Genomic DNA, 14,034 nt, shown 5'->3' with positions numbered 1-14,034 from the left:
ACGAGTTTGGCTTCAAGGAGTTTACCATCGCCCTGGAGTCTCCTTCTGGTCACACAGCAGCCGCAAGCGTCACACTGGAAGTGTTCAGTGAGTACCCGTCACAACCTGTTTACCGAATTATTTGGGCACATTCGATCACTAATGTAACCGCCTGTGATATAAAAGAGGGATGCCATCTGGGTGTGCGAATTTCCCAAGTTATCAAGGCGTTGGGGTGAATTTCACTCTCAATGTGGGGCTGTTAAGAGCCTCAGGTCCATAAGACATAGGAGCATAAATTAGGCCATTCGGCCCATCGAGTCTGCTCCACCATTCAATCATGGCTGATGAGTTTCTCAACCCCATTCTCCCGCCTTCTCCCCGTAACCTTTGATCCCCTTACCAATCAAGAACCTATCTATCTCCGTCTTAAATACACTCAATGACCTGGCCTCCACAGCCTTCTGTGGCAATGAATTCCATAGATTCACCACTCTCTGGCTAAAGAAGTTTCTCCTCATCTCTGTTCTAAAAGGTCTTCCCTTTACTCTGAGGCTGTGCCCTCGGGTCCTAGTCTCTCCTACTAATGGAAACATCTTCCCCACGTCCACTCTATCCAGGCCTTTCGGTATTCTGTAAGTTTCAATCAGATCCCCCCCTCATCCTTCTAAACTCCATCGAGTATAGACCCAGAGTCCTCAAACGTTCCTCATATGTTAAGCCTTTCATTCCTGGGATCGTTCTCGTGAACCTCCTCTGGACCCTCTCCAGGGCCAGCACATCCTTCCTGAGATACGGGGCCTAAAATTGCTCACAATATTCTAAATGTGGTCTGACCAGAGCCTTATAAAGCCTCAGCAGCACATCCCTGCTTTTATATTCTAATCTAGGGTGGGAAAACTGGCCCAATGTTATATTCTAGGGCGGGCACAGTGGTCCAATTTTAACCCCAAACTACTCCCCCCCACCCCTTCCCCCACCCCCTGCCGTCAAATTCGATAGAAGGAAAATCAGAGAGGGTGTTAAGAGAGCGATTGATCTGCTATCGTCGGGACAGTGAAAGGCAGGCGATTGACTTTGTAAACAGAGATAGCTATTTAAAACTCCAAACAGCCCCAATATCTCAAAACAAAAACCAAAATACCTGGAAAAACTCAGCAGGCCTGACAGTATCTGCGGAGTGGGATACAGTTGACATTTCGAGCCCGTATGACCCTTCATCGGAACTGAGACATATCGAAATGAGATGATATATAAGCTGGTAGAGGGTGGGGGTGGGACTGGTAGAGCTGGATAGGGGGAAACTCCCTTGTCAAACACCAGGAGAGAAATGGAAAGCAATGAAGATGAACAGGGCAAAAGAGAGATGCGGAAACCCTGTCAGAGAGAAGAGCAATACTTCTACAAGGAAGGCATCCCTGGAAGAGAGGTGGCAGTCAATTAAACACTAAGATAAAAGCAAAATACTGCTGATGCTGGAAATCTAGAACAAAAACAAATATCACAAATATCTCAATATGCCCCAATATCTCCCCCACTCCCCCGGTACCCTTCTGGTAAATCTCCCCTGCACCCTCCCTTGAGGGTCTCTCAGCTTGGTGCCCATGTATGGTGTAAATACCATTTGCTTATGGTTTCCCCTTGTGTCGAGTAGAATGGGGAAACTCAATTCTCTGCATGAATGAAAGGCAAGGTCGGTCTTAACAGCGGAATGATAAATTCACAGCTTGGAGGTTAAAATCTTGGAGACGGAAATTGGCCAGGCTAATGCCTGGACTGAGAAATGCAAAGTACTGAAAATGTACTCCAGGGAGTCGGGGTGGGACTGGCTGAGACAGGGGCTTGAATGGCAACCGAGACGTTGGCTGAAGGGTCACTCTCCCCTCCTGGCCAAACAGCACAGGGCAGCAATAAGCCAAGCCCTCAGAATGCTGGGGTTGTAGAGACATAGAAAAATAGAAGCAGGAGTAGGCCATTCAGCCCTTCGAGCCTGCTCCGCCATTCAATATGATCATGGCTGACCCTCTATCTCAATGCCACACTCCCACTCCCTATGCATACACCTAGACCCCTTTAGAGTCTAGAACTCTATCTATTTCCTTCTTAAATATATTCAGTGACTTGGCCTCCACAGCCCCCTCTGTGGTAGAGAATTCCACAGGTTCACCACCCTCTGGGTGAATACTTTTCTCCTAATCTCAGTCCTAAATGGGCTACCTTGTATCCTGAGACTGTGACCCCTTGTTCTAGACCCTCCAGCCAGAGGAAACATCATTCCTGCATCCAGTCTGTCCAGCCTTGTCAGAATTTTATACCTTTCAATGAGACCCATCTCATTCTTCTGAACTCCAGTGAATACAGACCTAGTCGGCCCAATCTCTCCCCATACGACAATCCTGCCATCCCAGGAGTCAGTCTGCTGAACCTTCGCTGACTCCCTCTCTGGCAAGTATATCCTTTCTCAGGTAAGGAGACCAAAACTGCACACAATACTCCAGGTGTGGTCTCACCAAGGCCCTGTACAGCTGCAGTAAGACATCCTTGCTCCTTTACTCAAGTCCTCTCGCCATGAAGGCCAACATACCATTTGCCTTCTTAACTGCTTGCTGCACCTGCAGACTTGCTTTCAGTGATTGGTGTGCAAGGACACCCAGGTCCCTTTCTACATCAACATTTCCCAATTTATCCCCATTTAAATAACACTCTTCCATTCTGTTTTTTTCTGACCAAAATGGATAACTTCACACTGTTCATATATGAAAATGACTCCTAACTACCATTCCTTACAGAATCCTCCCACTCGTGCGCAGCTTACAGTGTTGGTTTGGCCATTTCAACTCTTCTGACTTTGATTTGCATTCTTGTCATTGGTAAACACCTCCATAGGAAGCGTCAGAGAGACTGGTACGAAACCCATGGTAAGCATTAGATACCGGGCGTCACCAAGGTCCAGAGTGCCGACAGTTGTCATCTGTTAAAATGTAGACATCCCAAACTTGTACCCCTTTCCAAAAATATACTTTGTTCATACAATTTGCGAAACGGCAAAAGAAAACATTACAAATTGAATATTATGGAAAGTGCCATAAAATTCAGCTTTTCTCTGAACTGCGTATTCCTCTCTGAGGTATCTCCATACAATTGTTAATACTCTCGATACTTGCGATATGCGTTCCACCTCAGCTGTACAGCCCGAGGCCAAAACGATCCAAATTGAAAATTACAGAAAGCTTAACGGAATTCAGATTATACGTCGAGATGTATTTGCACACTGGTTTAGGCACGTGGGCATCTGAGGGTGGGACGAGGGGAGGGGTTCATTGCTCCTCGATTATGCAGTGGGTCAAAGAATGGGGGAGGGTGGGGTGCGGCTAATATCCATAATGCTTTGAAGGTGCGTAGAGAGGATGGGTAAAATGAGGTAATAATACTAGACCATAAGGTTTGGAGGTGAGATGAAGGAATGGGATAGAGTGAGGGAGTTGCTGATACTGCAGGAACAACTTTAACAGGAGGTGGAGGTGAGAGGGGAGGTCTGCTGGTGCAGTGATAGTGTCCCTGCTTGCGAGCCAGAAGCTCTGGGTTCAAGTCACCCTCCAACTTGATGGACAAGGAAGGAGCACTCATGATGGGTCAAAAATGGGCGGAGTATCAACTTGTAAACCCTTCACATGCCAATGGCTGGCGGTAAGAGCGGGAGAGGTTGGCTGGGGTGGCCATTGTGGATTGGATTGGTGCTAACAGTTTGGGGTTCAATCCCCATCCTGGCTGGGGCGGATTGGGGTCCTGCCTCACTGTTGGTGAAGATCGCAGTGCGGCTCAGACCTATCTCCGGGCAGAGAGCTCAGGAGGGCGAGGATTCATTAATAGCAGAGACTGAGGTGAGAGGCTGGAGTCGAGAGGAGCCACTGATCCACTTACGGTGCAGAGAGTGATGGGGCGGGCAGTGGTAATCTGTCATGATTCAGGTTGAGCCTGAATAAGGCCATAAGACATAGGAGCAGAAATTAGGCCAATCGGCCCATCGAGTCTGCTTCGCCATTCAATCATGGCTGATAAGTTTCTCAACCCCATTCTCCCGCCTTCTCCCCGTAACCTTTGATCCCCTTACCAATCAAGAACCTATCTATCTCGGTCTTAAATACACCCAATGACCTGGCCTCCACAGCCTTCTGTGGCAATGAATTCCATAGATTCACCACTCTCTGGCTAAAGAAGTTTCTCCTCATCTCTGTAATAGACCCGGGTCTCAAAAGAGGCCATTTTGCTTTTCATTCTGCATCCACCTGACCTCTGTTTTCCAGATCTCCTGACTGTATTCTGTAAAGGATACCGGGTACGTGTAACACTCACCATGATGGCAGCTCTCAATTTTACCATCATCTTTGCCATCCTCGTAAACAAGCATTGGTGCATCCCAGGACATCAGCCCGGTAAGGTCACTCGTTCAACATTGCCACGCGAGAATGTTTCAATCATCCCTTCCCCCGCCAAAGACACGCCAGACAACGCATCGAGGCCTGCAGTTTGCAACCCACTCCAGGTATTGCAATCTGCCTGGGGTTGAGAGAAAGAGTGCCCAAGACCAGAGGACTTCAAACCTAAGGGAGCTCTGAGCCCACGCTTATGCAACCGGTTTCCGTGACTTTTTCTGCTGGTTTCAAATTTGTCCCAAGCCAACAAAACTGGACAGGCCCCCAGGTTTGAATGGGTAGTTTCCAATGAATGGGCCTGCTCAGGAGCATCCATCCAATTGCACCTGAAATTTCAGTGATCACTTGAATCAACCATCAATGACCTACAGTTCCAGTGGTCAACTAAAGCCTCGTTCAAGTCTGGTTTTTGTTTTCAATATTTCCAAAAATACACTTTATTCATGAAGTACATGACCGGCCAAAGTTGACATAAGCCCCAAATCTGTTACTCACGACATTGAATCATTCAAATCGTTGTCACCTTATATGGGCCGTAACTTCCGAACTTCCCCCACATCAGACATGGGAATGGTGGTGGGGTGGGGACCCCGATTATTTTCTGCTGGACCCCCTTTGGAAATTCACAGCTAAGGGATTGCAGGGCAATTGTCCAGATGTGCAAGCTTCCCCTGGGCTATTGCCCTGCACTGGAAACTGCCCAAAAGCCAGATTTAAATCGCAAATTTCGGCTGGTTCTGGCTGGTTACAATAGTTACTCAGCAAAAAGTGAAGAGAATTAAAACCTCTTCTATCTTCTGGGGAACTATTGTGCAGACCCAGACCCGACACCCACCTCCCACTGTACTCCACATCTCCCCCCCACTAACCACATCCTCCCCACAGTATTCCCCAACCCCACTGACTCTCCCCTCCCCCGCCCTACCCCACTGACTCTCTCCCCACCCCACCCCACCCCACCATGGGCCCAACTCTCCCTCCCACACCCCACCCCACCCCACCCCACCGTGGGCCCAACTCTCACTCCCACACCCGCCTAAAGCCCATCGCCCCCACCCTCGCCACAACTCAGACCGAACCCCAACCCCCAACCCCATCCCACTCACCACAGGCCCCTCCCGACCCAACCTCCGGCCTGAACCACCCCCACCCACCGAGGTCCAATCCCCCCCGAGGCCCACCCTACCAACCCTCCCACCACCCCCTCCCGACCACCAATGACTGAACCCCCTCCACAGCCCCTAAGGCCCAACACACTCCCCCTCCCCGAGATCCGGCCTCGCCCCAAGATCCGCCCCCACACCTCCCCCCACCCCTCACCAAGTCTGACCCTACCCCGCCAAGGTGCAACATGGCCTCCCCCTCCTCCACAAGGCCCAACCGCCTCCGAGGTCCACGATGACAACAACCTCCTACTGAGTACCGAACCCACTCCCCCCACAACCCCCAAGGTCTGAACCCCCTCCCCCGTCGAAGTCCGAATACCGCCCCCGCCCCCACCGCACAGAGGACTGAACACCCAACCCCCCCTCCCCCCCCACCCCCTCCCCGAGGTCTAACCTGAGCCAACCCCACTCCCCCCACCAAGGCCTAACCGCCCCACCTACCCCTCCCCGCCAAGGTCCCATCCCCCTCCCACCACCACCACCACCCCAACCCTCCCCCGCCATGGACCCACCCCCACCCTCAAGGTCCGACCCCACCCCCCACAACCGAGGCCCAACACCCCCCACCCAAGACCCCAAGCCCGCCCCTCCCCAACAAGGCCCGACCTTCCACCCCACCCCCGACTTCCAATCCTCCTCCCCAAACACCCCCCCACCCAGAGACCCGACCCACTCACCGTCTCCCTGGCCTGTCAAGGGCCTTCAAATTTCCTGGGGCCTTTAAGCCTACCTGGTTTGCGGACAGCGCCGTTAAAGAAGGTGACGTCTCCCCCTTCGGTTTGACAGGGCTGGACTTGGGCACTGGGCCTAGTGGGGCGGGACGAGCTGCACGGCCCGGATCTCGCCCGGCCTGCCTGAGTCAGAAGGCCGGGCGGGGGGGACAGGCCCAGAAGGAAACTTCGCCTAAGCAATGGAGCAGGGAGCGGCTACCCTACATTGATGGCCACTCTGAGGAAGCCACGGCCTAGTTTCCTTTAACAGCTAAAGCCGCTGTGGCATCTTCAACGGAGGGTGGGACTAAAGCTCGGAACAGGGCAGCCCGCCGGGTGAGGCAGGGCCACAGGGCCGAGGGTTCATTTAAACAGACATAAATTCGTCACATTTTGGGATCAAACCTGGTGCCCTCATTTGCATATTTGACACCGTTATTTGAGATCTGGGAAACTGAGTTGGCTCCAACCGAGTTCCCTGTGTCAAACTGAGGGACTGGGAGGTGCAAAACTGAGGCTTGACCAGGCCGCTAGTGGTGGGAAGCTAAGGAAGAGCATACGGCCAAAGATAATTAAGGACACAATGTACATAGATCACCAAAATATTATGGACGGGTACCGGAAAATAAAAGTAAGACGGCTAATGGAGTGATAAACCTTTATAACTGGAGGTCTAGAATATAAAAAGGGCTATAAAGGTTTTGCTTGCTGTGCAAAACCTTGGTAAGGCCACATCTGCCAGGCTGCATACAGTTCTGGTCACCGCACATCATTAAGTGTATGGGTGGAGTGCCCTGCAGATTTACCCCTAATGTTACCAGGGCTCCAAGGTTGACAGACGAGGACAGGTCACCTAACCAGAGGCTTGCGTTCTCTGGGAGACAGGTGATTACGGGATTTTCAAAAGGAATCGAAATGCTAGATGGAGACGCTTTTGGTGCTGGTGGGAGGGTTGAGGACAAGGGGGGGGCGATGCCCGTAACCTTAAGGTCCGAGCCAGCCCAATCAGGGCACAGTTAGGGAACCTGTCTTCACACGAGGTGTGGTGGAAATATGGCGCGCCCTCTCACAAAACAGACGCCAGGGCCCGAACTCCACGCTGGGCGTGTGCGCCAAGTCGGCTAGCCTGGAAGCGAGGCTCAAAATGCGGTTCTGCCTGCGATTGACCCACCACCCCCTTCGAACGCTACTTCACACCGGCTGGCCAATCAGCAGGCAGCCAGCGGGGAAACGCGCACTGAGAAAGCGGGGGTGAGGGAAGTGTGAAGAGGACGGGCGCTGACAAAAGTGAGGGTGTGGGCGGGCGCTCCTAAAAAAAACACCAGTCCCCAGATATCATTTATTATTACGTTTCACCCCCCCCAACTCCCCAAGGGCATTTCCTCCCGCCCTTGGATGAGGTTTCGTTAAAAAATGAGCTGCCTGTTTTGCCCGTGCGACGAGAGCGAAATCACGTGCGCAATAGGGTTCTTAGTGGCCTTCATTGGCCATTCAGTCACTGGTGGGCATGGGCCCGACTCCCCCACTTGCCCGCCGTCATTTCGCACAGTTTCGTGTGTGTTCGGGTTGGGCACGTGCCCCCACCCACCCGACCAACGTCAGATCCTGGCGCAGCCCCATTGGCAATTTCAGATCTGGGATGGAAAGGATTGCACTGGTCAAGTGGCGTTCAGGGATTATGCAGCCCAGTGGGGAGAATGGAAACAGAGTTCAGATCCGCCTCCATGTCCTCAAATGGTGGCACAGGCTTGAGGGATGTGAATGGTCTCCTCCTGTTCCTGTGTGCGGGTCTAATTACTGTACAAATTGTTCCCGTAGACAGATACCACTCCAAGTATGGACATCGGAATTTATTATAGAAAGAAAGGCTGACTCAAACATGCAAGGAAGGAACAGAAAATAATGATTTTCAGACACTAAGCATGCAAGGGCATATGTTTCGAAATATGTTCAGATAGGTGAACGTGACTCATTATGGGCGTCTTGACTGTGTGTGTTTGCCATTGCTCAAAGCAAAGATGCAAAACTTTGTCAAATATAACCGACATATGAGGAGAGATCGAGTCGGTTAGGATTATATTCGCCGGAGTTCAGAAGAATGAGGGGGGAATCTCATAGAAACCTGTAAAATCCTAACAGGACTAGACAGGGTAGATGCAGGAATGATGTTCCTGATGTTGGGGGAGCCCAGAACCAGGGGTCACCGTCTGAGGATACGGGGTAGACCATTTAGGACTGAGATGAGGAGAAATTTCTTCACCCAGAAAGCGGTGAGCCTGTGGAATTCGTTACCACAGAAAGTAGCTGAGACCAAAACATTGTACGTTTTCAAGAAGGAGTTAGATATAGCTCTTGGGGCGAAAGGGATCAAAGGGTATGGGGAGAAAGCGGGAGCAGGCTATTGAGTTGGATGATCATAATGAATGGTGGAGCAGGCTCGAAGGGCCGAATGGCCTACTCCTGCTCCTAGTTTCTATGTTTCTATAATAAGACTGAGTTCCTTTTTCCCCTCTCTCTATTGTTGCAGCTCTTGATTTTTTCGCAAACTAAGCCTGTCCATAGGCTTCAACATGTGGCAGTTGACAGGTGAGTCTTTGCACAGAACACGAGTTAGGCTTCTTTGCAAGAGACACAACAGGCCTATGGCCATCAAGGCCAAGCCTTAAATCAAGCGCAGTCTAATAGCGTAGTGCAATCATCATTGGAATAGGGCCCACTAAAACATATATTGCCCTTTGGCAAAGGGCCACTGCATAAGCAGGAAGGAGTCTGGACAATGAGTGTTACCTTTAGTTTGAATATTAGTGAAGCAAGTGTTGAGTGTTAATTCACTGAATTCATTCAAGTGTCAAATTGCTGGGATTTGAAGCTGTTGCTTAATTAAACTGTTGCCAGGTTAACTGTGTTCAAATGACAAATCGCTCTGCATGGATGAGCTTCCTCTTTTCCAAGAATGCATGCTTTATTGCTGAAAAAAGATACACATATATTCATACGATAGGCCCTGACCTCTGCAAGCAGGAAGAGCTCGCCCAGGCATTGCGCCTTTTTCAATGAAACGAAAGGATGGGGGCGGGGGGGGCAACTCTTCCTTGGTGCATTCCCCATGGCAACGCCTTGACCAATCAGAGTCCACTTGTCAATGAGTCGGCACCTGCAGTATAAATTGTTCCTCCCTTTGAAATTTGGTATTCTTGCACCTGTCCTGATGAGTTCGAGACTAAAAGCTTTGACAGCATGTCTCTTTTTCTCAGCAATGCTCACGTGCTGTGCTGCCAAGTGACATAAAATTTAATTGACGCTTCCAAGTTGACATTACATAAAGTGCACAACACGATTTTCTTTTAGTACAGCATGTGGCACTATAAGGTTACAATTTCAGCTGATGTTATTCCTGGACAAGTCACATCCCAGAGTGAAATCTGACTTGAGAGATCCAAACATTTTTGTTTAGAAACCATGTAGGAAAGTAACTGAATACATTCACAGGAATCTGCTAAAAACTTTTAACACAAAGAATAAAATACTTATAATCATTTGGTAGTACAGAACTTGAGTAGTGCTGAAAAAAGCGACATGTCATGGCTTTTCATCTTGCACTGATCAGGACCAGAATAGCAATATAAGGGGAAAACAATAATTTATACTGTATGTGAAAAGAGTGCTGATTGGTTGGCAAGTGCACTCTGATTGGTAGAGGCGTGGATATGGAGAATGTACCAGTGATGGTGACTGACAGTGAACTGCCAAGCATTGTTTGAAACTTAAACCAGCCAGCCTGACCCTGATTGGTCAAGGCATCGCCCTGAGGAATGAGTCAGCGAATGGCTGCCACTCAATTTGTTTATCCGAAACAGGCACAATGCGTGTACATGTTCTTTCTGCCTGCAAAGAACAGGGCCCTGTGTGTGAATAAAAAATTTAGTTTCCAATACACGTAAATGCGCCACACTACGAGCCCAACTGGCAATCTTAAATTGGTTGTCAGGGTAATTCTTAGCACACGAAGGGTTACTTAGCAAATGTTGTCCAATCGCGGAATCACATCTAATGTCGGACATTGTATTTTGAGTTTTGCAAGCGCGGGTTGGTTGGATATCTTGCCTGCTGTGAACAGCGGCTGGGATATGCTGTTTGATATGATCCGCCGGTCTTTGGGACCTACAGCCTACATACCTAGCATCACACGGGCACTGAAATTCGTATACCACATTCCTCATTTGATTGATAGGCAGAACATCTTTTTGGCTTGTTTGCAGCTCCTGTTAGTGGCGAATACCACTCATGTTGCCACAGCATAGTAGCAGCGTTAAACAGCTAGCTTCACCTGTTGCTCAAATGTTTGAGATACCTTGCCCTTCCAGGATGATCTGAGGTAGACTGGGTGCTTTTCAGGGCTGAAAGTGACAGCCTTAGGCCCATTCATGAGTTTTATGACGGACAGTGTGAAATGATCTGATCAGAATAGCCATTATCCTGCAGGATGCCTTTGATGCCCCTATTACAGCATCAAGTTTGCACAGTGAGCAAATGGCTCAGGCCCTATTTACAAGGTTGTTTGTAAGACCAATCTTATAGAGTGTTGAACTGTAACAATCCCAACGCGTTTATTGACCAGTGCAGGTAGGTTTGCGGTAGACCGTAGGAGAGAAACCCCTGGGTGATTCCTCAACTAGTATGTCAAAGAGGTGGGGTATTCATTTGCCGGCTCCATTTGAAAGGTGAATTTGAGTGCAGGGTGGAGCCCACTGTTATGATGTGGCAGATGATGTGTGCCGGGTGGATCAAATCCACGAGGGAAACTTGATCACACGGTCACAACGGTTTTGCAATTTGTATTTATTTTGAGATGCGTGCCCTGAATTCAGAAGTAATAAGTTCACCAAGACTTCAGAGGTTATTTTTTAGAAAACTAAATTGAACATTTATTAACAAACGAAAAGATTTCAAGCACATACATAAGTCTACAATTTACTACTATAATAACTCCTAAAACGCCTAATTAATCTGGCTTCCAGTTACACCCCCATTAATATAACAGTAAAAAAAAAGATTTTAAATAGATCAAGGCAAGTGAACACAAAACCCTGGACAGTAGAATTCAAAGTGGCTTCTCCCAGCTTCGGTTTCTGTAGACAGCAGCTTAAAGCACAAATACTGGAGGCTTCTCACACTTCTGTTAGATCTTACAATGCCTTCCCTGACACATAGCCTCATTCTCCTTAAGACATGTATCTCCCTTTTAACGTAAATTCCCTTGTTCCCATATATCTTTGGAACCTTACCTTTCTCATAGTATAAATCTTTCCATGCTGCTAATATTGTCAGTAACCTTTGGGAAAAATAAACACACTGCTTGGCCTAGCTTCTCTGGCTAGGCGTAAACATCCTATCAACTCTTTGAAATTCAAACTGCCCTGATTTATCTAAAAGTGCAAATTCTCCTCACCTCACATTCTAAGACATCAGTCATGTTTATGTATTTAGAATTTCAAACCTAGCTTCTTTTGATGAATCAAACCCTCCAGACCGGCTGTCTTCAATTCAATTAAATCACACACACACACACACACACACATGCACAGAAGCTATCCCAACCCAACTATTAACCTACTTTTACAATAAATCACAATGATATTATGAGAACTATTATACTTTCATGACACCGTTAAGACAAGTAAGGAAATGATTACATGCAACGGCACATATAAATATAGCAAAGGTTTCATCCACTATCAGCATGCTAAGAATTACGCTGACAGCCAATTTAAGATTGTCAGTCTGGCTTGCAATGTGGCACATTTGAGTGTACATATCTTAATACACAGAGCCCTGTTCTTTGCTGGCAGAAAGAACATGCACACACGTTATGCCTGTTTCAGCTAAGCAAAATAAGTGACAGTCATTCGCTGACTCATTCCTCAGGGCAATGTCTTGACCAGTCGAGGGTCAGGCTGCCCGATTTAAATTTCAAAACAATGCTTGGCAGTTAACTGTCAGTCACCATCACTGTGCATTCTCAATATCAGCCGCTCTACCACTCAGAGTCCACTTGCCAACCACTCTCTTCACATACAGCATAAATGGGCTGTTTTCCCCCTATTAGCATTCTTGCAAAGTGTCCTGATGAGTGCAAGACAAATAGCTTCAACATGTCTCTTGTTTTCAGCAATGAAGTGTTATTAACCAAGAAAAATGAACTATATTGCACTCGACAAAAAGGTGGGAAAGGTCTCAATGCAAACACTAAAAGGTGCTTCAAATTCACACTATTCCTTTACCCCAGCAATATGTGAGAGGCTAAGGCCTCACACTGTATATATTTATAAAATATATGAAGATATCCTCATGGCTATTTCTAAAATTTAAAAAAAAACCTGATCTAATATCCTTAATATGGCTGAATCTGTGTCTTTCTGTGACCCCAGAACAAGTTTCGGAAACCTCACAGTTTGTTATCTCTGAGGAGGTACTAATGATCACTCAGGGAATGCACAGCCCAACTTCAAAGGGAGATACATCAAAGGCCTTTTGTATTTGATAATCTAGGCTTGCCAGTGGAGACAGAACATCTACCAAGACAATGACCTATCAAATATCCTTTTTAGCCCATAACCCATTTAACATAATGGAAGTCCTGAAGACCAAGCCAAATTCCAGATCTTTTGTCAAAGATGGCAGAGAGGTGGGACTCATGTGACACGGGCCTCTGGATTGTGGAACAAGTAATATTACCTTGATGAACTGAAAAGCTCAGTCTGCTGTTTACCATCCAACTCGCAGTCTCACAGGCAAGGAGCTCTGCCCAGGTGGAACACCTAACCCCATCTGCCCTGCTTCTGCTTCACCTACAAGGCTGATTCATCTCTGGGTGCCTATCCCATCACGTGAAGTCAACACCACTGGAAAAGTGAATTATACAGCATCGATTTTCAACCCGTTTAACCTCATCGGACTTTGATTCTGGACTCTGGAATTCACGTGAAACAATATTTCTTTTCTCTATGGTCTCTGTACTGCAAATCTTTCTTTTCTCTATCCCTCGCTTTGCCATCTGTATCTGAGGGTGACTTGGCAAACCCTCTTTTTTCATATTGAGTGTGTGCAAATAAACTAACCCTTTGAGTTCATCCTATCTCGAGTTTGCAGTGAGGTTATTAGTAGAAAATTGGGTTGCACCAAAACCGACAGGTTGGGAAGTATGCCACCCCTTCTAAAAAGTGAAACAAATCAAAATGCCTTTCGGTTTATGAATGGGTGGTGAGAGGAGAAATTAGTACTGTTTAAATGAACCCCGCTCCTGTCCGTAACAAATATCTGTACAGACACATCAGCTAGTGATGAGTTACCACTAGCTTGACACACAGGCTTCTCATGTGGGACTGGCACAGTTGCAAATGGTTTTCTTCCGGTAAATTCCTGAGCATTCACTTGATCCTGTTCACTCAATTCGTATCTCTCTCTGAGGCACCCAAACCAGCACTCTGAATTTACTATTGCTTCAACTTCAGAGCAAACACATGAGTTCCCTAAACTCAGTTTCCCAGTAGCAACCCTGCTAAGCTGATCATTTTACTGAGCTCTATACCGGATTATTTAAGTAACTACTGTTCCTAATAGCCTTAAAGTATTTTTATATATGTCAGAGAGCTTAAAATTCCTGTCTTCTCCGTCTGACACACACTGAACTCTTCCTCTTTTTTTCTGTGCCAATGTCACTTGACCACTGTCACTAGGCAATAGTAC

The 14,034-nt window shown here is 47.7% G+C and overlaps 1 protein-coding gene across 2 annotated transcripts in view; it reads left to right on the top strand.

The window, feature by feature from the left end:
- LOC144676202 (uncharacterized) overlaps nucleotides 1-13,423 on the top strand; it is a 17,739-nt gene extending 4,316 nt beyond the window's left edge. The window contains exons 4-8 of one of the 2 annotated variants that reach the window (XM_078536689.1): nucleotides 1-87; nucleotides 2,769-2,897; nucleotides 4,284-4,412; nucleotides 8,816-8,874; nucleotides 12,897-13,423. The exon at nucleotides 1-87 is cut by the window's left edge and continues 228 nt beyond it. In XM_078536689.1, coding sequence (XP_078392815.1) covers nucleotides 1-87; nucleotides 2,769-2,897; nucleotides 4,284-4,412; nucleotides 8,816-8,838 — 368 coding nt within the window. In that variant the 3' untranslated portion in view covers nucleotides 8,839-8,874; nucleotides 12,897-13,423. Of the gene's footprint in view, nucleotides 88-2,768; nucleotides 2,898-4,283; nucleotides 4,413-8,815; nucleotides 8,875-12,837 lie in introns of both variants that reach the window. The other variant, XM_078536688.1, reaches the window with a different exon arrangement.
- The last annotated feature ends 611 nt before the right edge of the window (nucleotides 13,424-14,034 follow it).

This window comes from Cetorhinus maximus, unplaced genomic scaffold, assembly GCF_964194155.1.
Source record: "Cetorhinus maximus unplaced genomic scaffold, sCetMax3.hap1.1 HAP1_SCAFFOLD_1418, whole genome shotgun sequence".
Taxonomy (NCBI): domain Eukaryota; kingdom Metazoa; phylum Chordata; class Chondrichthyes; order Lamniformes; family Cetorhinidae; genus Cetorhinus; species Cetorhinus maximus.
Note: the sequence above shows the minus strand (reverse complement) of the source record. Positions and strands in the feature narration are given on the sequence as shown.